Source organism: Leptodactylus fuscus, chromosome 3 (genome assembly GCF_031893055.1).
Source record: "Leptodactylus fuscus isolate aLepFus1 chromosome 3, aLepFus1.hap2, whole genome shotgun sequence".
NCBI lineage: Eukaryota > Metazoa > Chordata > Amphibia > Anura > Leptodactylidae > Leptodactylus > Leptodactylus fuscus.
Genome location: NC_134267.1, coordinates 59465674 through 59490572, shown reverse-complemented (window position 1 = coordinate 59490572; position 24899 = coordinate 59465674). Strand labels below are relative to the sequence as shown.

Here is a 24899-nt window from a genome sequence, read left to right as displayed (position 1 = left end):
AAACAATGAAGCAGCTGGATTCAATTTACTGTGCTCTAAATAGTCCTCCTAACAATGAAGTATTACATTTACAGTGGCTTACTGACAAGTCTCGGAGGAAGCCCAGTGCACAATGACTACTCAGGGTTCTGCTGCTGAGTAACAATTATAGATACTTAGAAGTCTTTCAGATGAATGGCAGAAAATGACTGCGATATGGCAGCGAATTCATGTGTCAGAAAAGAAGAAAGCACGTGGAAAGTTTGCAATTCTGAGAAGGCTAGGTCTTGGTTTTATGGGAAAACAAGGATGAGGATTGTGGAGAAGGAAAATTTACAAAATTTCATCTCATGTAGAAGGTGTCACATGGGTGTCATTGTGCTTATTACTTATTTAGCTTACTTATATAGTGCCATCATATTCTGCAGTGCTGTACTGACATTGCTAGGCCCAGTTCACATCTGCGTTCAGGTCTCCGTTCGGGGAGTCCGCGAGGGGACACCCCAAACAGAAACCTATACGCATAAAAAAGTGGTTACCTGAGGAAACCCGCATAAACTATAACAGGGTCCGTGTGGTTTCCGCACTAAACATGCAGAGGTAAAAGTGCTGCTTGCAGGACTTTTTTCCGCATATTTCATGTGGAGAGGGAAACAGAATGGCCTGAACATAGATGTGAACCCGGCTTTAGTCACTGTCCCATATAAACAAGTCTTTACAGAACACTGATATTCTGTGACTATTACATCTGCCTGTGGCACCAGGTAACACTGCTTACCTTAAAGAAGTTGTCCAGGTTAAAATGCAAATAAAACCCTAAACTAAACCCCTTGCCCACTACCTATCTTCTAATTTACTTTTATTTAAAAAAAAATGTCATTTGACCGTCACAGGGACACTTCCAGATAATCCGGTTACATTCTGTTTTACCACTGCTGAATGTTACCAGTACTCTCCCCCCTCCCTAACCCCATCAATACTTATGTGCCTTCTTGGGAACAGCTCCTACTCTCTTCAAGCGCTTGTGCAGTCTGGAGGTGCCTGCGAGACATGCTTAGTAGAGATGGCACTTCTGGTCTGTGCATGGGCTAGGAGAGGAAGAGAAGCGTCTTCAGACTGCGTACAGTGAGAAGGAGGAGCCATCTTCCGGACAGGAAGCTAGGTAAGTATGATGCGGTGGGGTGAGCTTAGTTAGAGAGACAGGGAGGGAAGGCTGAGGCCCCACGTTGTGGAAACGCAGCTTCTTTTTTTGCAGATTTTGCTGCGTTTTTTCTAACCAAAGCTAGAAGTGTAGTAGAAAAAAATGCAGAAGCAGCACAGCATACAAATCAGGTGCAAAGCCAAACTAGAAGATGCTAATCTTCAACTTTACATAAGATGTTGAAAAACTGCAGCACTCCAACATTTGGAAAAAGTGTGGGTTTATTCCAAGCAGCGATGTTTCGGTTCTTATCAGAACCTGATAAGAACCTAAACGCCGCTGCTTGGAATAAACCCACACTTTTTCTAAATGTTGGAGTGCTGCCATTTTTTCCACTTCAAACCTAGAAGTGGCTACAAAAGGAATGGAAAATATATAGGAAGTTATACTTCTACTTTCTGCTCAATTCACTTCTGACTTTGGCTCAAAAAACTGCAGCAAAATCTGCAGAAAAAATAGCTGTGTTTCCACAATGTGGGGACTTAACCTGAGAGAGGAGGGGGGAGCAGTCAGAGGGAGATAGTGTGGAAAGTACACAGGAAACTACATAGCAGGACGCTAACACCCTATAAACAAATGTAGAAGATGTCAGGAGCTCTCAGAGAAACCCGGAAATCACTCAAAACACTGCTAAAAGTATATGGGTGTACTTTTAACCCATTAATAGGACTAACAGATCTTTTAAAAAGAAAAAGAATTTTCCAATAGGATGGGGGATAATTTGCAGATTATCAGAGAATTAAGGGACTTTCCTCCTCCATTCTGAATGTAGAAGTGGCCAGGGAGCCCTTGGCTATTTCCCGCTAAAATGAATGGAGTGGATGCTCTCCTGGAGAAACGGCTAAGGCACCACGTATTGAAATGCAGCAAAAAAAAACACTGTGGGAAAAAATGTGGTGGAAACGCACTGTGCAGCGTCCATCATGGCATTTTCGCAGAGTTTTCTTGTGTGGACTTTCTGCCCCTATTATACCTACATGGAAATAGCCAGCATTTCCGCAGGAATAATTGACATGCTGTGATTTTTAGAACTCTGGGCATTTTTCCACTGGAATTTTTTTCTGCAATGTGTGGATGGGACTAGCCAATATCCAATCCACTTTGTAATTACTGTATATCACAGCATTTTTCTGGGATTTAGGCTAAGGCCCCATGTTGTGGAAAAAAACATTTTTTTGTTGTTGAAGATTTTGCTTCTTTTTTTTTTTTTTTTTAGCCAAAGCTAGGAGTGGATTCAGCAGCTTTCTATGTATGATATTTCTCATTGCTTTTGTAGCCACTCCTGGGTCTTGCTCAAACAACACAACAAGATCTGCAACAAACAAGCTGCTTTTCTGCAATGTGGGGCCTCAGCCTTATAGGTCCTTTCAGACAACTGAGTGTTGTTGGGTTTTACAGTCCTATGAAAAAGTTTGGGCACCCTTATTAATCTTAATCATTTTTAGTTCTAAAAATTTTGGTGTTTTCAACAGCCATTTCAGTTTGATATATCTAATAACTGATGGACACAGTAATATTTCAGGATTGAAATGAGGTTTATTGTACTAACAGAAAATGTGCAATATGCATTAAACCAAAATTTGACCAGTGCAAAAGTATGGGCACCCTTATCATTTTATTGATTTGAATACTCCTAACTACTTTTTACTGACTTACTGAAGCACAAAATTGGTTTTGTAAGCTCACTGAGCTTTGAACTTCATAACCAGGTGTATCCAATCATGAGAAAAGATATTTAAGGTGGCCAATTGAATGTTGTTCTCCTATTTGAATCTCCTCTGAAGAGTGGCATCATGGGCTACTCAAAACAACTCTCAAATGATCTGAAAACAAAGATTGTTCAACATAGTTGTTCAGGGGAAGGATACAAAAAGTTGTCTCAGAGATTTAATCTGTCAGTTTCCACTGTGAGGAACATAGTAAGGAAATGGAAGACCACAGGGACAGTTCTTGTTAAGCCCAGAAGTGGCAGGCCAAGAAAATATCAGAAAGGCAGAGAAGAAGAATGGTGAGAACAGTCAAGGACAATCCACAGACCACCTCCAAAGAGCTGCAGCATCATCTTGCTGCAGATGGTGTCACTGTGCATCGGTCAACAATACAGCGCACTTTGCACAAGGAGAAGCTGTCAGGGAGAGTGATGAGAAAGAAGCCGTTTCTGCAAGCACGCCACAAACAGAGTCACCTGAGGTATGCAAATGCACATTTTGACAAGCCAGCTTCATTTTGGAAGAAGGTCCTGTGGACTGATGAAACAAGGATTGAGTTTTTTGGTCATACAAAAAGGCGTTATGCATGGCATCCAAAAAAAAACAGCATTACACGAAAAACACTTGCTACCCACTGTAAAATTTGGTGGGGGTTCCATCATGCTTTGGGGCTGTGTGGCCAATGCCGGCACCAGGAATCTTGTTAAAGTTGAGGGTTGCATGGATTCCACTCAGTATCAGCAGATTCTTGAGAATAATGTTCAAGAATCAGTGACGAAGTTGAAGTTACGCCGGGGATGGATACTTCAGCAAGACAATGGTCCAAAACACCGCTCCAAATCGACTCAGGCATTCATGCAGAGGAACAATTACAATGTTCTGGAATGGCCATCCCAGTCCCCAGACCTGAATATCATTGAACATCTGTGGGATGATTTGAGAGCGGGCTGTCCATGCTCGGCGGACATCGAACTTAACTGAACTTGAATTGTTTTGTAAAGAGGAATGGTCCAAAATCCCTTCATCCAGGATCCAGGAACTGATTAAGAGCTACAGGAAGCGACTAGAGGCTGTTATCTTTGCAAAAGGAGGATCTACTAAATATTAATGTCACTTTTCTGTTGAGGTGCCCATACTTTTGCACCAGTCAAATTTTGGTTTGATGCATATTGCACATTTTCTGTTAGTACAATAAACCTCATTTAAATCCTGAAATATTACTGTGTCCATCAGTTATTAGATATATCAAACTGAAATGGCTGTTGCAAACACCAAAATTTTTAGAACTAAAAATGATTAAGATTAATAGGGGTGCCCAAACTTTTTCATAGGACTGTATTGTCCATTATTTGTCAGTTCAAGTTTGACAGACCCATCTAAGTAGATATACCTAAGTATTTTTCACACAGACCCTTAGGGAGCCTTCACACGGAGTAACATCGGGCTCAATGTGTGTTTATTTTTACTGCCATAGAAATGCGAACGCCACGTATACGCTCATAGTAAAAAAAATGCCGCGTACACGCGACGTAAATGCTGCCCTCACATTTCTACGGCACTAAAAATAAGCACACATTGAGCCCGGCGTTACTCCGTGTGAAGGCTCCCTTAGTCTTTATGAAAGAAACATTAGAGTATGTCTAATGTTCAGCGAACCCCTTCTCTATACAATAACAAAAAATAAAGTGAAATTACATTTACTCTTTACTAACTAAACTGCCTGATCAGGGGGATAGTTTAGTGTGTGAAAAAGTAATACAAAATGAGTCTACACAAGTTTGGCCAAACACTAATATCTAATAAAATATATCTAAATGGTCAATGTTCTTTTGGCAGACCAAAGTCTGCCATCAGTTTAGTTGTGGTATTTTCATGGCCGATCACTAAAATCGTTAATTTCTGCTAATGAAGATCTAATGTATATGGACAATTTTAGTATTCTGAATGTACAAAAACAAGACTTCTATAGGTGCCAGTCACACGGTTGCATGTAGTACATCAGGCTGACTAATAGCGTATTGGTGTTACACTGTCTACCAATAAGTATTTGCACATCGGTGGTAGAATAGAAAAACAACATTTCTTCATATTCACTAGTTGGTAGAACCCAGCAGATGCTTCCTTACGGATGGTATTGATCGACCCAATACTCCTGGATGCCCGTTGAAACTCCCGGTGTATGTGAGCCTTCAGTTGGGTGTGGTTTCTCTGGCCAGCACTCGACGGTCTCTATCTCTTAGTTTCAGGCGTCTGCTGACTTGGGGCACATTCCGACAATCACTATTCACCTTCCACTTCGTAATCACATAGGCTGATTTGGAGTATTTCAGTTCACTTGCTACCTGTATGTCCCTTAAGAATTGTCCATTTCTGTGGTACCCGACAATTACCCCTTTCTCGAAATCGGACAACTCTGCACTTCGTGATATCTTGCTCTAATGCCAATGCTGTTTCCTACATAATATTTAACATCGGGAGGCGTGACACTGCAGATATCTTAATTTGCATGGGTGTCCAAATACTCATTAGGAGACAGTGTAGTTCTGGCAGGCATATCCCACACGTAGTGTTATCTCATTCATCCCAGCACCACAAGCCTTGGCCGCATCCTGCAGAAAATGAGAATTTCACATGGAATATTAGTTAATATCTAGAATTTTTTTCCCTTGAGGTAACTAATAACTCCTAAACATGTTGTGAACAGAATCTTTTTTATTTCTTGGATTCTATTGTAATTTCATTCTGTGCAGTATATCACTAGGTGTTTATAGGAGGAGCAGCAGTACTTTATATACTGTATGGTCTTAATGCATGCATTTGTATTTGTAGATACAAGCAACTCACTGTCACTGTAGATGTACCAACCATCACAATGTTTATTACTGCTATAGTATATATAGTGCATGTCATAGGCACCTTTCACTATGTGACTAGTCAGGGGTTGAACAGATCAAAAGTCCTGATTTAATGATATGCCATCATATGCACTGAATGCAGTATTTAGAGGGTCCTGATCTCTTACCTTGTGTAACATGCCATGCATCTATTTGGATAAAACTGCTTGCTTCAGCGTATCAGCTGGCTTTCCTTGGGTTGCCCTGTGCACGGGATACATTATCTAGGTTACTGACATCACAGGTTCCAGTGAACGGATTGGTCGTCCTTTAGGAAGATGGAAATACACATCAGGAAGACAGCATGATGGCAGGAGACAGAGCAGGAATCACTACTGCAAATCAGCCGGCTGTGGAAAGCACTAGGGATGGATTTCTTTAATATCCTGAAACGGAGAAGCAGAATATACTGTATCCTACATGCTTTGAGGGATTAAGGGATTTTTATTAACAAGTTCAGCTAAACTGCTGCAGGAATAGTAGGTCACAAGGAGCTATTATGTCTTGGTGTAAAGAAGTTGGTACTCGGAAGGTTACCTCAATTAACCTGGTAACGGGATTTTTTCAGTATCTCCGGGGTAAGTCCATATAGAATGTGTAGATTTTACTTTGTGCTTCGTGTTGTTGCTACTGTGTTTGTGTGTGACGACTGATGCTATGAATTTGGGAAAAGAAAATGGTACACGATTGCAAAGATGGCAGGTTGTATTCAATGTTTACTTCGCTTGTACTCATTTCTATTGTGATTTTAGGTGATATATATGCTAAGGACACTTGGTCAGGTATATTGCAGGAGCCCTCGGAGGCTTTAGCATGCCCCCATTGCACTTGAGTCTTATTAGCACCAAATCTAATGGACTATGTAGGGGTATGATAGTGCCCAGCACAATGTTCACTGCATTGACCTGTAGCCTTTAAACTGTAGATATAATATACGCATATTGTTCACATCTTCTGGGAGAGTATGTTAGAAGAAAATCACAAATTCTGTAAAAAAAAAAACCCTGGCCTATAGAGTGGTATGCTGCCTTGTATTGTCAAGAAAAAGACTGACATCATAACTACCCAGATTACTATATAAGGGCCCCTTCACACGGAGTAAACGCGCCGCGCATTGTGGCGCGTTTACGGCGCGTGTACGCCGCGTTTTTTTACGGTGCGCGAATACGCCGCGTTAACGCGGCGTATTCGCGCAGCGTAAAAAAACCGCAGCGTACACGCGCCGTAAATGCGCCACAATGCGCGGCGCGTTTACTCCGTGTGAAGGGGCCCTTATAGTTAGTGTGAGGCTATATCAGGTGAGAGACTTGGCATTGCTCTTATTGTTATTTGGATCTTACATGTAGAATGGAGAAGAACAGTGGAAATAACCAGATGACAAACACAACCATAACAGAACACATTTTATAGGCTATGGTGTATACTGATAGGCCCCTTTACTGTCTGTTCACCAGTAGGTTCCCTACTAAGCCTGCACACATTGTAACATTGGAAAGTAGTAGTCATGTGTAACAGGTCACATGTTCTTATCACTGCCAAACAGTAAGTCGGATTTTATTACATTTCCATGGCCTAAATATTGTCACTATTGTTAACTCTCTTGTGTAAATGTAACTTGTAATATCGAAACTGTAAACAGGACAGTATTGTTGACCATCATGTATTAGACAGAAGATGGGTAATAAGAATATATCAGTATATGAGAACGAGCCGTCCATTATACTGCACAGTATACACTGATCTCTGCTTATGGAGAGGTTTTGTGCTGAGGTCGGCAGGAAAATCAATATTCACTTCTGGGGATGTCAGGATGAGATAAATCATTGAGCACAAGGTTATTGGAGCACTTCCGCCTTCATTCTGTTTGTGTTTCATGGTACGTGTCCTTTACTATTGTTTGCTTTATCCAACATTGTTTTTTCACGTATTTCTGGAGATTAGATAAAATTTGTTATGTGAAGATTTGGATTGCTAAAATAATGCTAAAATAGGTATGACAAACTGAAGAATGCATTAAATTGCACATAAACACCATCAGAAATGCACTGTGGGTAACAATACTTAATAGGTTTTCTGATATATAGTTTTTTTTCCTATTCTAACCCATGGATTTTTCTATGGGTGACACAGGTTATTTATATCCATTCGTATAGATGTAGCACTGTATTTAGTGCATTGATGTAAGGATGTCCTACATGCAACCTGGAAAACCCAAAAATGAGGTACCTGACTGTCTCTTCTGCAAATGATCAGAATTCTGAATAATAAATAAGAGAATAGGGTAATAGTGCTGTGCTCTCCTTTCACTTCTATGGGATTGATGGATTGCCGTACCCAGCTATCCCATTCAGTCCCATGGAGAGCGATGGAACTACTGCTTCATTCACACAACTTTTTTCAGAATTGTGACTATTTGCAGCAATAACAGTCACATTCTTGATATTCAGACTTTCCAGTAATAAATCAAGGGAATTATCCTTAGGCTACAAGTATATGACCATAGGGGCCATGAGAAACAAAGTGGAAGGCACATAGGTAGTGTTTGTGTTTTTCATTGACCCATGCACTCAAAATTTTTTAAAAATAAAAATAAAGAAGTTCAAATCACCCATCCTTAGCCTAGACGCCATATAAAATAAACCAAAAAAACATAAGCAAATTATGCATCCCTGCCTCCAAAAATGCTTAAGCTGCAAACATATCAAAATGATTCTCCCATACAGAGCATACCGTAGTGGGGGGAAAAAAACAAAAACAGAAATGGTCGATTCAATGTCTTTAGTCTGTTTCGCCTTCCAAAATATGTGAATAAAAAGCGATCAAAATGCCAGAAATTCCCCAAAATGATATAAATAAAAAGTACATGTGGGCCCACAAAAAAGATGCCTTACACATTCCCAGTGTCAGAATATGGCGACTCCAAGAAATATTTTTTTTCAAAGTTCTGAATTTTTGGTGTTAGAACATAACAAAAACTATATACATTTGATATGAGTGTAATAGTAACAACCCAGAGAATATAGGTAACATGTCATTTTGACTGCATCATGAACACTGTAAGGGCTAGTTCACATGGGAGAAGTTGGCAGCGGATTCCGACGCGGAATCCGCCTCAAAATCCTCTGCCAAAAATGGCTCCTATTGACTTCAGTGGGAGCTGTTCGCATCTTTATTTCCGCTAGCTAGTAGCGGAAAAAATAAGCGAGCTACCCTATCTTGCTGCAGATTCCGGCCCATTCGTTTGGGCCTAATCCATCGCGGAATGCCATGAAGGAATGCCAGTTCATGTGAACTAGCCCTTAAAACAAAACCAATAAGAAAATAGTGCAAATACAGCTTTTTTTCCCAAATTCCCTCCATTTTGAATTTTGAAAAGACGGTGGAGAGCAGCTTAATAAAGGAAAAGGGAACAGATTTCCACTGCTTTCACACGGAGTAACGCTCTGCTCAGAATCCCATTGACTTCAATGGGTGCCGTCTTACGCACGCTACACATTGAAATCAATGGGAGGCTTTTTAACTCATTGATTTCAATGTGTAGCGTGCGTAAGATGGCACCCATTGAAGTCAATGGGATTCTGTTTTACAGCGTTCACTCTGACACGTGTTTATGTGTCAGAATGAGCGGAGCGTTACTCCGTGTGAAAGCAGCCTTCATGCGGAGAGAAAAGGACTTCATGAACTACTTTCCTCTCCTCATGACTCGAACGCAGAATACGGAACACAGATGTGAACCAGGCTCAATAAGTTTTTTGCAAGTCCTTTTTACAGTTTGGATCTGTTCATAAGGACACTGGCTGGTGACGACTTATACAGTTTTATTTCTCTGTATAGTTATAGTAACCTTTTTCATAGAAATAAAATGGCTGTTCCACTGTATAAGTAATCCTAACCCCTGCTACCTCTTGTGCTGCCCCTTTACCCCATAGATTGTAAGCTCTTGCGAGCAGGTCCCTCAGTCCCATTGTATGAATTGATTTATTACTTTATCATGTCTCATTTTTTTGTGTACTTTAACCCTACAATTTGCAAAGTGTTGTAGAAAATGTTGTCGTTATATAAATAAAATGTATTCTTAGTATTATAGCTGTAGTACTTCATACTACATGTATGTAGGATATGACGCATGATTATACCGTATGTTTGTCTAGTGATGGGATATTGTAGTGAGAAGCATACAAGAATAGGTTTTAGACATTAGCGTGGTTCAATAATTTAGGAAGCCTACTGCTTGCAAAATTCTTTCATATTTTATAAGGACAATATTCAGCGCTGTGAAGGAGATTTTGTATAAAAGAAGGTTTTAGAGAGAGCTTTACATTCACATTCATGTCTGCATCAGTGATAAATGCTCCTGAGAACATGCTAGTGTGAAAACTGACTAGACCTCGCTTTTTAATACTATATCATACAGAAGAGCATGAGTGAAAAATGGACCTCCATATTGGGTTTGCATCACACAGAATGAATTGTTCATACAAATGGCCCCTAAAGAGGATTTGTAAGACTGCAAGTAGCCTGGTAACAGGGTAATGAAAATTGCAGCAAGTCATTGGTTGTAGCACTCAACTGTCTTACAGTAATGGGTTGTAGAGGTCACATGGGAGGTCCCTGGAGTTCAAAAGAGCTCATTTGTAAATTGACAAAAACAATGAGGTCTTGGTGATGGAGGAATCAACTCAGAATTGGAAAACACCATTTTGTTCAGGTGACTTTAACCTATCTTTCAGGGTGGGTTGATGTTCTGGGTTCTCCCTTTAATAGAAGTAGTCCAGATATGAAGTTTGACAGTGTCAGGCATGATACATACCTGAATGCCATCAGATTTGCAGTGGATTATATGTAGTTTATTGTGAGAAGCGAAACAACACTTAAAGTGTAACTTTAGTTTCAGATTTGTTTGGTGAATAAATAGTTCAGGAAAATATGAAAAATCTTATATATCTTTTCAGAGGAAAATGCTCTTATCTCCTTTTATTAGCTCTTTCCCTGCCTGCTAAACTTCTCCATTCGCTGATAAATCTGTCTACTGATGACAGACAGAACAGTCTATGTAGAGAGGATGGGGGAGTATTAGCCCAGTGAGTGTTTAACAGATTTCTAGTATTTTTATAGGAGATTTCTATCATTGTCTCTGGTTATTGCAGTCCTGCTCCTGTCTGACATTACCCACACCCAGTACAGAGCCTAAATAATATATGAGGCACCAAAACTAGCAACACTTATTGCTTGTGAATGGTGGGGGATAGAGTAAAAATTTAGACTGTGGTGGAATCGGTAAAGCAGCATCTATTAAATGTTGCAAAGAGCAGGACTGCAGTCTTGATAAATAAGCCCCAGTGTTATTCCATATTTATACACTAGCTGGTACCCGCGACTTCGTCTGCGGTGATTGTAGAAGTGGGTATATACAGGCGCGGGTAAGGTTTTCGTACTGTGTATAAGGGATGGGATATGAAATGTAACTTTGTATCTTGTTTTTGCTGTAATTCAGAGAATACGTGAGACTTTTGTGTTGCAGTTACTTTGTATTTGAGCTGCTATATATACGGTGTTGTGAGAAACTTGACATAGTGACTTTGGGACAGAAGTATTTGAAGTTAACCCTTTCCCGCCGATGGCATTTTTTGATTTTCGTTTTTGACTCCCCTCCTTCTAAACCCCATAACTTTTTTATTTCTCCGCTCCCAGAGCCATGTGAGGTCTTAATTTTTCCTGGGACAAATTTTTCTTCATGATGCCATTATTTATTCTATATAATGTACTGGGAAGCAGGGAAAAAATTCAGAATGGGGTGGATTTGAAGAAAAAATGCATTTCTGCGACTTTCTTACGGGCTTTGGTTTTACGGCGTTCACTGTGCAACCAAAATGACATGTTCCCTGTATTCTGTGCTTCGTTACGATTCCGGGGATACCAAATTTATATGGTTTTATTTACATTTTGACCCCTTTAAAAAAATCCAAAACTGTGTTAAAATTTTTTTTTTTGAAAAGCCGCCATATTCCGACAGCCGTAACTTTTTTATACTTGCGTGTACGGGGATGTATAGGGCGTCTTTTTTTGCGGGAACGGGTGTACTTTGTAGTGCTACCATTTTTGGGAAATGTTATTGCTTTGATCACTTTTTATTCAAATTTTTAGCAGAATCAAAACAGTGAAAAAATGGCAGTTTGGCACTTTTGACCATTTTTCCCGCTACGGCGTTTACCGAACAGGAAAAATATTTGTATAGCTTTGTAGAGCGGGCGATTTCGGACGCGGGGATACCTAACATGTATGTGTTTCACAGTATTTAACTACTTTTATTTGTGTTCTAGGGAAAGGCGGGTGATTTGAATTTTTAATCCTTTTTATTTATTTTTTTATATTTTTTTTTCCTTTTTTTAAACTTTTTTTTTGCATTTATTAGACCGCCTAGGGGTATTGACATGGGTGGGCGGTGTCACGGATTGTCAGAGTGGTGGGGGCAAACATGGCTGCTCCGGAGCGTTAAAGAGCGCCTCCTAGAGAATCGTTAAGGTGAGGGGCAAAGTGATAAAGTCTATGTATATGAGATTGTGTGGGGTTAGGGGCGAGGCTGTAGAGGGCAATAGGAATTTTGTGGCTTGCTATGGTCCAAAGTGTGTGAGATTGCAGAGATGGTGGTGTGAGTTTGGGTTTTGTGGGGGTCCTGGCACAAACGTATGTGCGCTATTGTGACGAAAAGTAGCCTATTGTCTAATCGAGTGTAATAACTATGTTTTTGGAAAATTTCAGCCAAATCGGTGGAGCGGTTTTTGCGTGATTGACCGCCAAACATCCGAACATCCAAAGGGTCCTGTGAAAAACGTATGTGCGCTATTGTGACGAAAAGTAGCCTATTGCGCAATCGAGTGTAGGGACTATGTTTGTGGAAAATTTCAGCCAAATCGGTGGAGCGGTTTTTGCATGATTGACCGCCAAACATCCGAACATCCAAAGGGTCCTTGGAAAAACGTATGTGAGCTATTGTGACGAAAAGTAGCCTATTGCGCAATCGAGTGTAGGGACTATGTTTGTGGAAAATTTCAGCCAAATCGGGGTCCAAAGTGTGTGAGATTGCAGAGATGGTGGTGTGAGTTTGGGTTTTGTGGGGGTCCTGGGAAAAACGTATGTGCGCTATTGTGACAAAAGGTAGCCTATTGTTTAATCGGGTGTATTAACTATGTTTGTGGAAAATTTCAGCCAAATCGGTGGAGCGGTTTTTCCGTGATTGAGGAACAAACATCCGAACATGCAAACATCCAAACACACAAACCCACAAACTCACAAACTTTCACATTTATAATATTAATAGGATTTACATAGTCCTATTAATTCAATAATGCCACAATCGCCGACATTCACATTTTATTTACAATTTTCTATTCTCTTTCTTTTACAGATGAGCAAGAAGCAGTTCAAAAAAGAACTTTTACCAAGTGGATCAATTCCCATTTGGCCAAGGTAGATTGTAATATACAGTTATTTTATTTTATTATTTGCTTTATTACATTAGTAGTCTATGCTAGGTTGTAGGACCAGAACAATGGACAGGCAGATTGTTCTAAGCCCGGAGGACTCCATTGACTATAATGAGGTCTGGCAGTTGTCTGTCATTTTATATCTGAAACCAGCAGAGGAAAATATTCTACGTGTGGGACTTTTTTGTCTACCAGTTTCTTATTTGTTATTTATCTTACAAGTCATTAGAGATGAGCGAGTACTGTTCGGATCAGCCGATCCGAACAGCACGCTCCATAGAGATGAATGGATGCACCTGGTACTTCCGCTTTGACGGCGGCCGGCCTCTTAACCCCCCGCGTGCTGACTACGTCCATTCATTTCTATGCGAGCGTGCTGTTCGGATCGGCTGATCCGAACAGTACTCGCTCATCTCTACAAGTCATCTAACTTCTTCACACTGTTCATGATATTGTACCTTTATTTTATATGTCATGCTGAAATAGTTGTGGTTTTACAAGTTATACATTGAGAATACAAATACACAATGAAGTGTTTTAGTTTATCCTGCTTACTGGTTCTAAGACTTTTGAGTGCAATGATAATTGCAGAGATTATTGTGTCATTGAAAGTGGACATGAACGTATCTTATATAGCCCCCAGTCCCTTCATTGGTGACCCCTAAACTGATGTTTCTGATTTGGGAAGGAGGGTGTCCAAAGATTTAAAGGGAATGTATCACCTCCAACAAGAATATTCAACTGCCACATACAGAAACAACTTACCTTTGTAATGTAAGTCACTTTTGTAGATTTGGAGAAAACCAATTTTAGAGTCTTTTGGAAACAGGGCAGTTGGTGCGCTGGGTGCTGTTGAGTAAGTGTAGGGGATATTATAAGACTTCCTTTAAGGGGTTTTCCATCTTTTAAAAAAATTTTGGCATATCCTTAACATGGTTGTCCAGGAATTGAATAAACTACAGAGTGGCCAAGGGCAAGTGTATAAAAACTCCCCAAAAATACCCACCTGTTCCTGGCACTGTTGGCCGTCACCACAATCTGTTTGGTTGCTTGTGGTGCTTTGGTCTCTGGAAGCCCTTCCCCCATGTGACCGCTGCGGCCAATCAGTAGTCTCAGCAGAGGGACCAGTATGTGAGTGACTAATTTTTTATGTAATGCCTGCCCCTTGGCCCTGTTCATACTTTGTCTAACAACCCCTTTAAGATTAGATCAGCATGGGTCTATGGAGATCAATTGTTTCTCCAGGTTGTTCATTGTTTACATGCTGGTCACTTGGCATATTATCAGTAGTGTCAGTCATGGGTAATGTATTCAGATTGGTGAGAAGAGACTCCTGCAGTATCCACAACTGCCCCTATCAATAATATGGCGAGTGAGTAGCACAGCATCAGCATGTAAACAATGTTGGGACTGTGCGACTAAATAAATAGATTATAAGTGGGGATCTTGACAGTCCATCGATCTGAAACTGATGATCATTTTAAAAAGGTGAATAACCCCTTTAAACCCACAACCTATCCACTTGTTAGGTGACAAGTATTTTACCAGTGTGTAGGGTCTGACCCTCTCACGACAAGTGGAGTAGTAGTCACGCAGGTTTGCTGCTGCTGTATTCACTCTGTGGGACTACTGAAGATATTGACCATTTTATAGGCTGTTCAAAGAGCAGATCAAAAAAAATCAAGGGTGGGCATCGGAAAGGCTGCAATTCACACACCCCCTCTGGATGGCCACACATAGCCACAAAGTGGATAGTTAGTATATAACTTGGTGTTTTCAGAAAAGCTTTTTAAAGGGAAAGTGTCATTAGAAAAAAAATTATTGGCTAAACCAGAGTGTCATCCCACAGTGAGTCATCTGAAATAAGATGAAAATGCAGAAGCTCATGTGAATAATTATCTAACTAAACAGCTTTACTCAACTGAACATGTATTTCCTCTCCGCGGTGATACTGGAGCACTCTCGTTGCGGTGTTTATTCAGTACAGTTCATACCGTCTACCCCTAGTGATTGAAATGCTAATCTAGTCTTGGGGGAGAATTAAATTATCTTTCATTTTATGTAATTAGGTTTCGTATGTTACAAATCAAAAGTGAATGACAATATTAAATAATCAAATCAAATCATGGAAATGAATGGATAAATGAACTTATGTATTTTATACAAAAGATGTGTCATTGTCACATTACTTCCAAAGCAAGATTAGCTTGACTCTAAGGTTGAAGTATATACGTCAGGAAACACTGTGTTATGTTCCCAAGTGGCTCCTTTCACATTATTGTGCTTTTCAGAGTCCCCTCCACAGTTGTATGCTCCCTAGTGGCCCATATACACAATATTATGTTCCTCAGTGGCACCCACACACAGTATTATATCTCACAGTGGCCCTCACCCACAGTATTATGCTCCCCAATGGACTGTATGTCGTATACTAAGTTTTTAAGCACACATACTGTATGCAGCATACTAGGCTTTTCTGTGTACGGAGAACTGCTAAATGAGAACATATCTGGGATATTTTTCTAGTCACTATATTGCATGTCATTTCAATGTTTCAGTACAAGTGGAAGGAAACATTGAAGCTCACTGTCAAAGCAAACATTACAACGGATGGGCTTTTTCCCTTTGTCATAATTTAGCTTGATGCTGGCACAGTCATTGGAAACTATTATGACATCTCATCCTGAAGTTTCACACTTAGTGTAACATTAGACACTCGGCACCATTCACCTCGCCTCCATGACATAATAAATGCAGTCACTGGAAGACGTTAAAAGATCGTTTTATTGTGTTTCAGAAGAAAAAATATGAAAAAATTCTTTATTATTTCTTATGTAGAACCATGTTTCAATACACTGTACAAAGATTTTTATCACTCCTACCTGTCCCTCTTCCCTAATGGACAACACATCTTGGATCTCAGTATACTAGGAGGTGCAAGGGTAGTCTCCTGATCCAGATCAAGTATATCCATGGTCTCTGCATTCTCCAAATGCTATTCAGATTGGTACAGTCATAGATGCAAAGGACATTCTGAAGCAAAAACATCTGGTAAATGTTTTTGACTCATCAGCATTTGTCAAACAATTGGTTTGTACATGTAGCAGACCATATGAATGGTTCCTTGTAGTCCTATCCGCTTACTAGAGTAAAACAACTACCTGTACTGGTGCCAATGGAGGAAAAGGAACTAAAGTGCCACAACAAAACTTTCAGATGGTTGTGTTACTTGTGCTGCAAAGACAAACTGATGGTCTGGCCAAGACAAATGGGCCGGAAACTTCTCTCCAATGGTTCTCATAATCTGTGTCTTTCCCATATACTGTACATAGCCAATCTGGTTCGAGTGGTCAGTTCCATATTGCAGGTGCAGACCCAGTGTTCGGAGCAGCGAGTTGTAATTCTAACTCTATCTACGATCTTAGGATGCAGTTACAGTTGAATACAATGGTGTTACTCAGAGGTGTCAGCTCTGTGCTCTAACATTCAGGTTTTGGCCGATGATGCCTGCAGCAGGGAAGTGCTATGAGCGCCTATCTGGAGACATCATTACAACCGAAGTATACAGGCAACTCCTCTGTGGTAGATCTGCCAGTGTTTAATCCCTTTATGAATTATGTATCTGTCACAAGAAGGTGCTAGTTCTCATTTGATATCCATACCAATATTTATTCATGTGGGTATTGTCCATAGTACTTAAGTAAGTATTCATTGAATGGTTACTAATGGGGCAGAAGGAATTATGTGTGGGGGTACTTGAGGTGATGCTATATTGTGTGGGCCATTTGAAGGGACAGTAAATTATATGTGGGGAGGGCCTACTTGTCAAAATTTTGAATGGGGCCCCCGATCTGTTAAAACTGCTCGGTCCATACACACACACTAGGTCTAACGTCATGGCACTCATATTAAACTGTATTGCAGAGGTGAGGCATATGCTACATTTTTGGTACATTATTATAGATTAAGATATAGATTTGCCATTCCTGACAGCCCCATAGCAGTGAATGATGTGCCAGTCATGTAAGCTCACGTACCAGCTGTCCTAGCATGTCATGCAGGTGCGGTTGTCTGGGGTTGACTCATTCCTCTCACTCCATCTTGCTTCCCTAAGGCTGCAAATTGAGCTTAAAGGGGTATTCCCATAACTCTTGTTCTGCAGCTTCCAGGTTCTGTACTCTCTTCACTTCCTGGATTTCTCGCACATTGGTGGGCGGGGTTTCACTTGCTCTGCTATCTGCTATGATTCACAGTATGAAGCTGATGTAGAGGCTGATGTAACAGAGCTGGATTTGAGTCAGCTTGCATTACATACAGAGGTAATGGACTCCTTATCTTAGCCCTTATCAGCTAAATTCAATTAAAACGGCTGATAAGTGGAAAAGCTGAAGATAGACAGCACAGTAATCTCAGAGCTCTCATTTCCCCCTCCCCTAAATGAGGAGCTCCTTTGCTTGTCAGCCCCTCCCCCCCTGAGAGCAGGCAGCTACATCACTTGACAAATGAGCAGATAATCCCAAGGGCCTGTGTCAACAATGAAGTGAATAAATTAAGATAGCGGCCAAACAAAGCAGTTTTGATAAAGCAATGTATTTAGGAAAAGTCTTATATCCACATAAACTAGCAGTATAGATAGGATCCTTGTTATGGGACAACCCCTTTAAGTGGCACCCCAACACAATCCATACACCCCCCACTAACATACACAGGCATTTCAAACACACCTCAAAAGGTAAATGGGTTCATAGACAAACTAACCTTAAATGTAGCAATTTAATAGCCAAAAGGCTCAGTGAAATATATACAAAAATGATAACAAGGACACAAAATGCAAACAGCTTTTAAAGTAAATGGGATAACACAGAATAAGGAAGCCTGCACACAGAGTTACGCTCCGCTCATTCTGAAAGTAAAACTCGTTCAGAATGAGTGCGTATAAAGCAGATCCCATTGATTTCTATGGGTGCTGGCATACGTGCGCTACCCATTCAAATCATTGGGAGGCTTTTTTCCTTATTGCTTTCAATGTGAAGAGATGAGCGAACGCTGTTCGATCGAATAGGTATTCGATCGAATATCATGGCGTTCGATGTATTCGTTCACAATCGAATACAAGGCTGCATACGCAGTAAAAATTCATATCCCCTCCCACGTTCCCTGGCGCGTTTTTTGCACCAATAACTGTGCAGGGCAGGTGGGACAGGAACTACGACAACGGAGGCAGTGAAAAAAATTGAAAAAACCCATTGGCTGCGGAAAACATGTGACCTCCCAATTCATAAGAATAGTGTCGGCCATCTTCGTCTCATTCTCGTTTTGGAGTCATAGAGAGAGTGTGGTGTCAGACTGTCAGTGCGACACAGTGCTTTGGTTAGGCAGGAATTGTCAATGATAACAGCTCTTTTCAGAGCTCAATACTAGCTAGCTAGCTAGCAAATCATGCAGCGTAGCAGCAGGGTACGTGGATATGGAAGTCGATACCCAGCTGGGTATCAGCTCCAGAGTCCAGGTACTGGAGAGGGGCTGCCAGCAGTGCCCCTTGCCAGCACTGGGGTACATTGGCGAGCATGTGGAACTGGATACCCAGCTGGGTATCAGCTCCAGAGTCCAGGTACTGGAGAGGGGCTGCCAGCAGTGCCTCTCGCCAGCACCGGGGTACGTTGGCGAGCACGTGGAACTGGATACCCAGCTGGGTATCAGCTCCAGAGTCCACGTACTGGAGAGGGGCTTCCAGCAGTGCCCCTTGCCAGCACCAGGGTACGTGGGAGAGGACGTGGAACTGGATACCCAGCTGGGTATCAGCTCCAGAGTCCAGGTACTGGAGAGAGGCTGCCAGCAGTGCCCCTCGCCGGTAGCAGAAGGGGACGTAGGAGAGGACGTGGAACTGGATACCCAGCTGGGTATCAGCTCCAGAGTCGATGTACTGGAGAGAGGCTGTCAGCAGTGCCCCTCACCAGCACCAGGGTGCGAGGACGTGGACGTGGATACCCAGCTGTATATCCACTCCAGAGTCCAGGTACTGGAGAGAGGCTGCCAGCAGCAGCAGGGGACATGAGTGAGGACATGGATATCCAGCTGGGTATCCACTCCATAGCCCAGGTACTGGAGAGATTCAGTCACCAAACAATTTACTCTTCCTCATCCTTCTCATCCTCCTACAACCCCAGCCCCTACTACTGAATGTAGTAATAATTTCTTTCTTTTTTTTTTTTTAATTAAAATAATTTTTTTCATGCATACCCCCCCACAGGGGCGTGCAAAACAATTTTTTAGGGCTCCCCCACAGGGGCCTGCAAATTAATGTTTTAGGGCTCCCCCCACAGGGGCCTGCAAATTAATGTTTTAGGGCTCCCCCCACAGGGGCATTCAAATTAATGTTTTAGGGATCCCCCACAGGGGCCTGCAAATTAATGTTTTAGGGCTCCCCCCACAGGAGCCTGCAAATTAATGTTTTAGGGCTCCCCCCACAGGAGCCTGCAAATTAATGTTTTAGGGCTCACCCCCAAGGGCCTGAAATCAATTTTTTTAGGTGTCACCCCAAGGTTCCAAAATTATAAAACACTGCTGCTGCATGGCTCTAGTCACCCCAAGGGCCAAAAAATGAAAAACTGCTGCTGCATGGCTCTCGTCACCCCAAGGGCCCAAAAATGAAAAACTGCTGCTACAAGGCTCTAGTCACCCCAAGGGCCAAAAAATAATACACTGCTGCTGCATGGCTCTAGTCACCCCAAGGGCCAAAAAATAATACACTGCTGCTGCATGGCTCTAGTCACCCCAAGGGCCAAAAAATAATACACTGCTGCTGCATGGCTCTAGTCACCCCAAGGGCCAAAAAATAATACACTGCTGCTGCATGGCTCTAGTCACCCCAAGGGCCAAAAAATGAAAAACTGCAGTTACAAGGCTCTAGTCACCCCAAGGGCCAAAAAATAAAACAATGCTGCTGTATGGCTCTAGTCAGCCCAAGGGCCAAAAAATAAAACAATGCTGCTGTATGGCTCTAGTCAGCCCAAGGGCCAAAAAATGAAAAACTGCAGTTACAAGGCTCTAGTCACCCCAAGGGCCAAAAAATAAAACAATGCTGCTGTATGGCTCTAGTCAGCCCAAGGGCCAAAAAATAAAACAATGCTGCTGTATGGCTCTAGTCAGCCCAAGGGCCAAAAAATGAAAAACTGCTGCTGCATGGCTCTAGTCACCCCAATGGCCAAGAGCACTGCTTTTTAAAGGCTCTACTCACGCCAAGGGCCAAAAGCACTGTAGTTTAAAGGCTCCACTCACCCAAAGAACCAACAAATCTCTGCTGGTGCAAGGCTGAACTAAGTTAAAGGGCCTAAAACTTTGCAGGTAAAAGGCTGAAGTCATCTGAAGGGCCTCAATCTCTGCTGGTAGCTCAGGTCCTGTAACTTTGTTTGGAAGGGCTCACGTTAAGGGCCATAAAAGTGAATTTTGGAAGGTCTTACCACATCACACACACACACACACACACACACACACACACACACACACACACACACACACACACACACACACACACACACACATCCACAATGACAGTTCAGGGTGGGTACTGATGGATTTCCCATTGCCTATTCCATCTGTGGTTGTCATGGGCAACATGATTTAAAGGGGTGGTTGTTAATGTTTGTTGAGCTTAAATTTGGGTTTCGGTCCATCCATTTGGGGAGTAAAGAAGGTTTCCAGGTATTTTCCCACTTTGTTAGAGGTTTTTTTGAATGTGGAAAGTGTGTAGTTGTTAAGCTGTGATAGTGGGGTAATACAGTGACTTGGGCGTGTTAGATGCCCCCAGACATGCTTCCCCTGCTGTCCCAGTTGCATTCCAGGGTGTTGGCATCATTTGCTGAGGTGTCATAGTGGACTTGGTGACCCTCCTGAGTCGAATGGTAGGATCCCCTGAAACGAAGCATATTCTCCCATAGACTATAATGGGGTTCGATATTCGTTCGAATAGTCGAATATTGAGATGCTATTCGTAACGAATAACGAACATCGAATATTTTACTGTTCGCTCATTTCTAGAAACAACCCCTTTAAGTGAAATCTAGTTTTGACTGGAGATTATACCTTTCAGTTTCTCTACCCCCATTATTTCTGTCCACATTGCTTGTCAGGAGTTATATCTTAGTGCCATAGCCAGTCCTCCTTCATTCCTGCACTATGCACTATAATAGAGATGAGCGAACAGTGTTCTATCGAACACATGTTCGATCGGATATCAGGGTGTTCGCCATGTTCGAATCGAATCGAACACCACGTGGTAAAGTGCGCCAAAATTCGATTCCCCTCCCACCTTCCCTGGCGCCTTTTTTGCACCAATAACAGCGCAGGGGAGGTGGGACAGGAACTACGACACCGGGGGCATTGAAAAAAATTGGAAAAAGTCATTGGCTGCCGAAATCAGGTGACCTCCATTTTAGACGAATAGTGGATTTCAAATCCGGGTCATATGAGAATGTGAACTTTGTGACTATGAGACAGGGATAGCCGTACAGGCAGGGATAGCTAGGGATAACCTTTATTTAGGGGGGAATGTTATTAAAAATAACTTTTTGGGGCTCTATCGGGTGTGTAATTGTGATTTTTGTGAGATAAACTTTTTCCCATAGGGATGCATTGGCCAGCGCTGATTGGCCGAATTCCGTACTCTGGCCAATCAGTGCTGGCCAATGCATTCTATTAGCTTGATGAAGCAGAGTGTGCACAAGGGTTCAAGCGCACCCTCGGCTCTGATGTAGCAGAGCCGAGGCTGCACAAGGGTTCAAGCGCACCCTCGGCTCTGATGTAGGAGAGCCGAGGGTGCACTTGAACCCTTGTGCACCCTCAGCTCTGCTACATCAGAGCCGAGGGTGCGCTTGAACCCTTGTGCACACTCTGCTTCATCAAGCTAATAGAATGCATTGGCCAGCGCTGATTGGCCAATGTATTCTATTAGCCTGATGAAGTAGAGCTGAATGTGTGTGCTAAGCACACACATTCAGCTCTACTTCATCGGGCTAATAGAATGCATTGGCCAGCGCTGATTGGCCAGAGTACGGAACTCGACCAATCAGCGCTGGCTCTGCTGGAGGAGGCGGAGTCTAAGATCGCTCCACACCAGTCTCCATTCAGGTCCGACCTTAGACTCCGCCTCCTCCGGCAGAGCCAGCGCTGATTGGCCGAAGGCTGGCCAATGCATTCCTATGCGAATGCAGACTTAGCAGTGCTGAGTCAGTTTTGCTCAACTACACATCTGATGCACACTCGGCACTGCTACATCAGATGTAGCAATCTGATGTAGCAGAGCCGAGGGTGCACTAGAACCCCTGTGCAAACTCAGTTCACGCTAATAGAATGCATTGGCCAGCGCTGATTGGCCAATGCATTCTATTAGCCCGATGAAGTAGAGCTGAATGTGTGTGCTAAGCACACACATTCAGCACTGCTTCATCACGCCAATACAATGCATTAGCCAGTGCTGATTGGCCAGAGTACGGAATTCGGCCAATCAGCGCTGGCTCTGCTGGAGGAGGCGGAGTCTAAGGTCAGACCTGAATGGAGACTGGTGTGGAGCGATCTTAGACTCCGCCTCCTCCAGCAGAGCCAGCGCTGATTGGTCGAGTTCCGTACTCTGGCCAATCAGCGCTGGCCAATGCATTCTATTAGCCCGATGAAGTAGAGCTGAATGTGTGTGCTTAGCACACACATTCAGCTCTACTTCATCAGGCTAATAGAATACATTGGCCAATCAGCGCTGGCCAATGCATTCTATTAGCTTGATGAAGCAGAGTGTGCACAAGGGTTCAAGCGCACCCTCGGCTCTGATGTAGCAGAGCTGAGGGTGCACAAGGGTTCAAGTGCACCCTCGGCTCTCCTACATCAGAGCCGAGGGTGCGCTTGAACCCTTGTGCAGCCTCAGCTCTGCTACATCAGAGCCGAGGGTGCGCTTGAACCCTTGTGCACACTCTGCTTCATCAAGCTAATAGAATGCATTGGCCAGCGCTGATTGGCCAGAGTACGGAATTCGGCCAATCAGCGCTGGCTCTGCTGGAGGAGGCGGAGTCTAAGATCGCTCCACACCAGTCTCCATTCAGGTCCGACCTTAGACTCCGCCTCCTCCAGCAGAGCCAGCGCTGATTGGCCGAATTCCGTACTCTGGCCAATCAGCACTGGCTAATGCATTGTATTGGCGTGATGAAGCAGTGCTGAATGTGTGTGCTTAGCACACACATTCAGCTCTACTTCATCGGGCTAATAGAATGCATTGGCCAATCAGCGCTGGCCAATGCATTCTATTAGCGTGAACTGAGTTTGCACAGGGGTTCTAGTGCACCCTCGGCTCTGCTACATCAGATTGCTACATCTGATGTAGCAGTGCCGAGTGTGCATCAGATGTGTAGTTGAGCAAAACTGACTCAGCACTGCTAAGTCTGCATTCGCATAGGAATGCATTGGCCAGCCTTCGGCCAATCAGCGCTGGCTCTGCCGGAGGAGGCGGAGTCTAAGGTCGGACCTGAATGGAGACTGGTGTGGAGCGATCTTAGACTCCGCCTCCTCCAGCAGAGCCAGCGCTGATTGGCCGAATTCCGTACTCTGGCCAATCAGCACTGGCTAATGCATTGTATTGGCGTGATGAAGCAGTGCTGAATGTGTGTGCTTAGCACACACATTCAGCTCTACTTCATCGGGCTAATAGAATGCATTGGCCAGCGCTGATTGGCCGAATTCCGTACTCTGGCCAATCAGCACTGGCTAATGCATTGTATTGGCGTGATGAAGCAGTGCTGAATGAGTGTGCTTAGCACACACATTCAGCTCTACTTCATCGGGCTAATAGAATGCATTGGCCAATCAGCGCTGGCCAATGCATTCTATTAGCGTGAACTGAGTTTGCACAGGGGTTCTAGTGCACCCTCGGCTCTGCTACATCAGATTGCTACATCTGATGTAGCAGTGCCGAGTGTGCATCAGATGTGTAGTTGAGCAAAACTGACTCAGCACTGCTAAGTCTGCATTCGCATAGGAATGCATTGGCCAGCCTTCGGCCAATCAGCGCTGGCTCTGCCGGAGGAGGCGGAGTCTAAGGTCGGACCTGAATGGAGACTGGTGTGGAGCTATCTTAGACTCCGCCTCCTCCAGCAGAGCCAGCGCTGATTGGTCGAGTTCCGTACTCTGGCCAATCAGCACTGGCCAATGCATTTCTATGGGGAAAAGTTAGCTTGCGAAAATCGCAAACTGACAGGGATTTCCATGAAATAAAGTGACTTTTATGCCCCCAGACATGCTTCCCCTGCTGTCCCAGTGTCATTCCAGGGTGTTGGTATCATTTCCTTGGGTGTCATAGTGGACTTGGTGACCCTCCAGACACGAATTTGGGTTTCCCCCTTAACGAGTTTATGTTCCCCATAGACTATAATGGGGTTCGAAACCCATTCGAACACTCGAACAGTGAGCGGCTGTTCGAATCGAATTTCGAACCTCGAACATTTTAGTGTTCGCTCATCTCTACACTATAACATATGTCCTCGGGTCAAACTTTTGTTATATATGAATCTCCCAGACTGGTATTATTACTGCATCAAGTGACAAGAAATATTTTCTTAGAATTTACCTTGAAAAATGAAAGCATAGCTTAATA

The 24899-nt window shown here is 42.8% G+C and overlaps 1 protein-coding gene across 2 annotated transcripts in view; it reads left to right on the top strand.

Moving 5' to 3' along the window:
* The first annotated feature begins 5982 nt into the window (after positions 1-5982).
* SYNE1 (spectrin repeat containing nuclear envelope protein 1) overlaps positions 5983-24899 on the top strand; it is a 274048-nt gene continuing 255131 nt past the window's right edge. For both annotated transcript variants that reach the window (XM_075267635.1, XM_075267636.1), the window contains exons 1-2: positions 5983-6361; positions 13189-13250. In XM_075267635.1, coding sequence (XP_075123736.1) covers positions 6283-6361; positions 13189-13250 — 141 coding nt within the window. In that variant the 5' untranslated portion in view covers positions 5983-6282. The remainder of the gene's footprint in view (positions 6362-13188; positions 13251-24899) is intronic.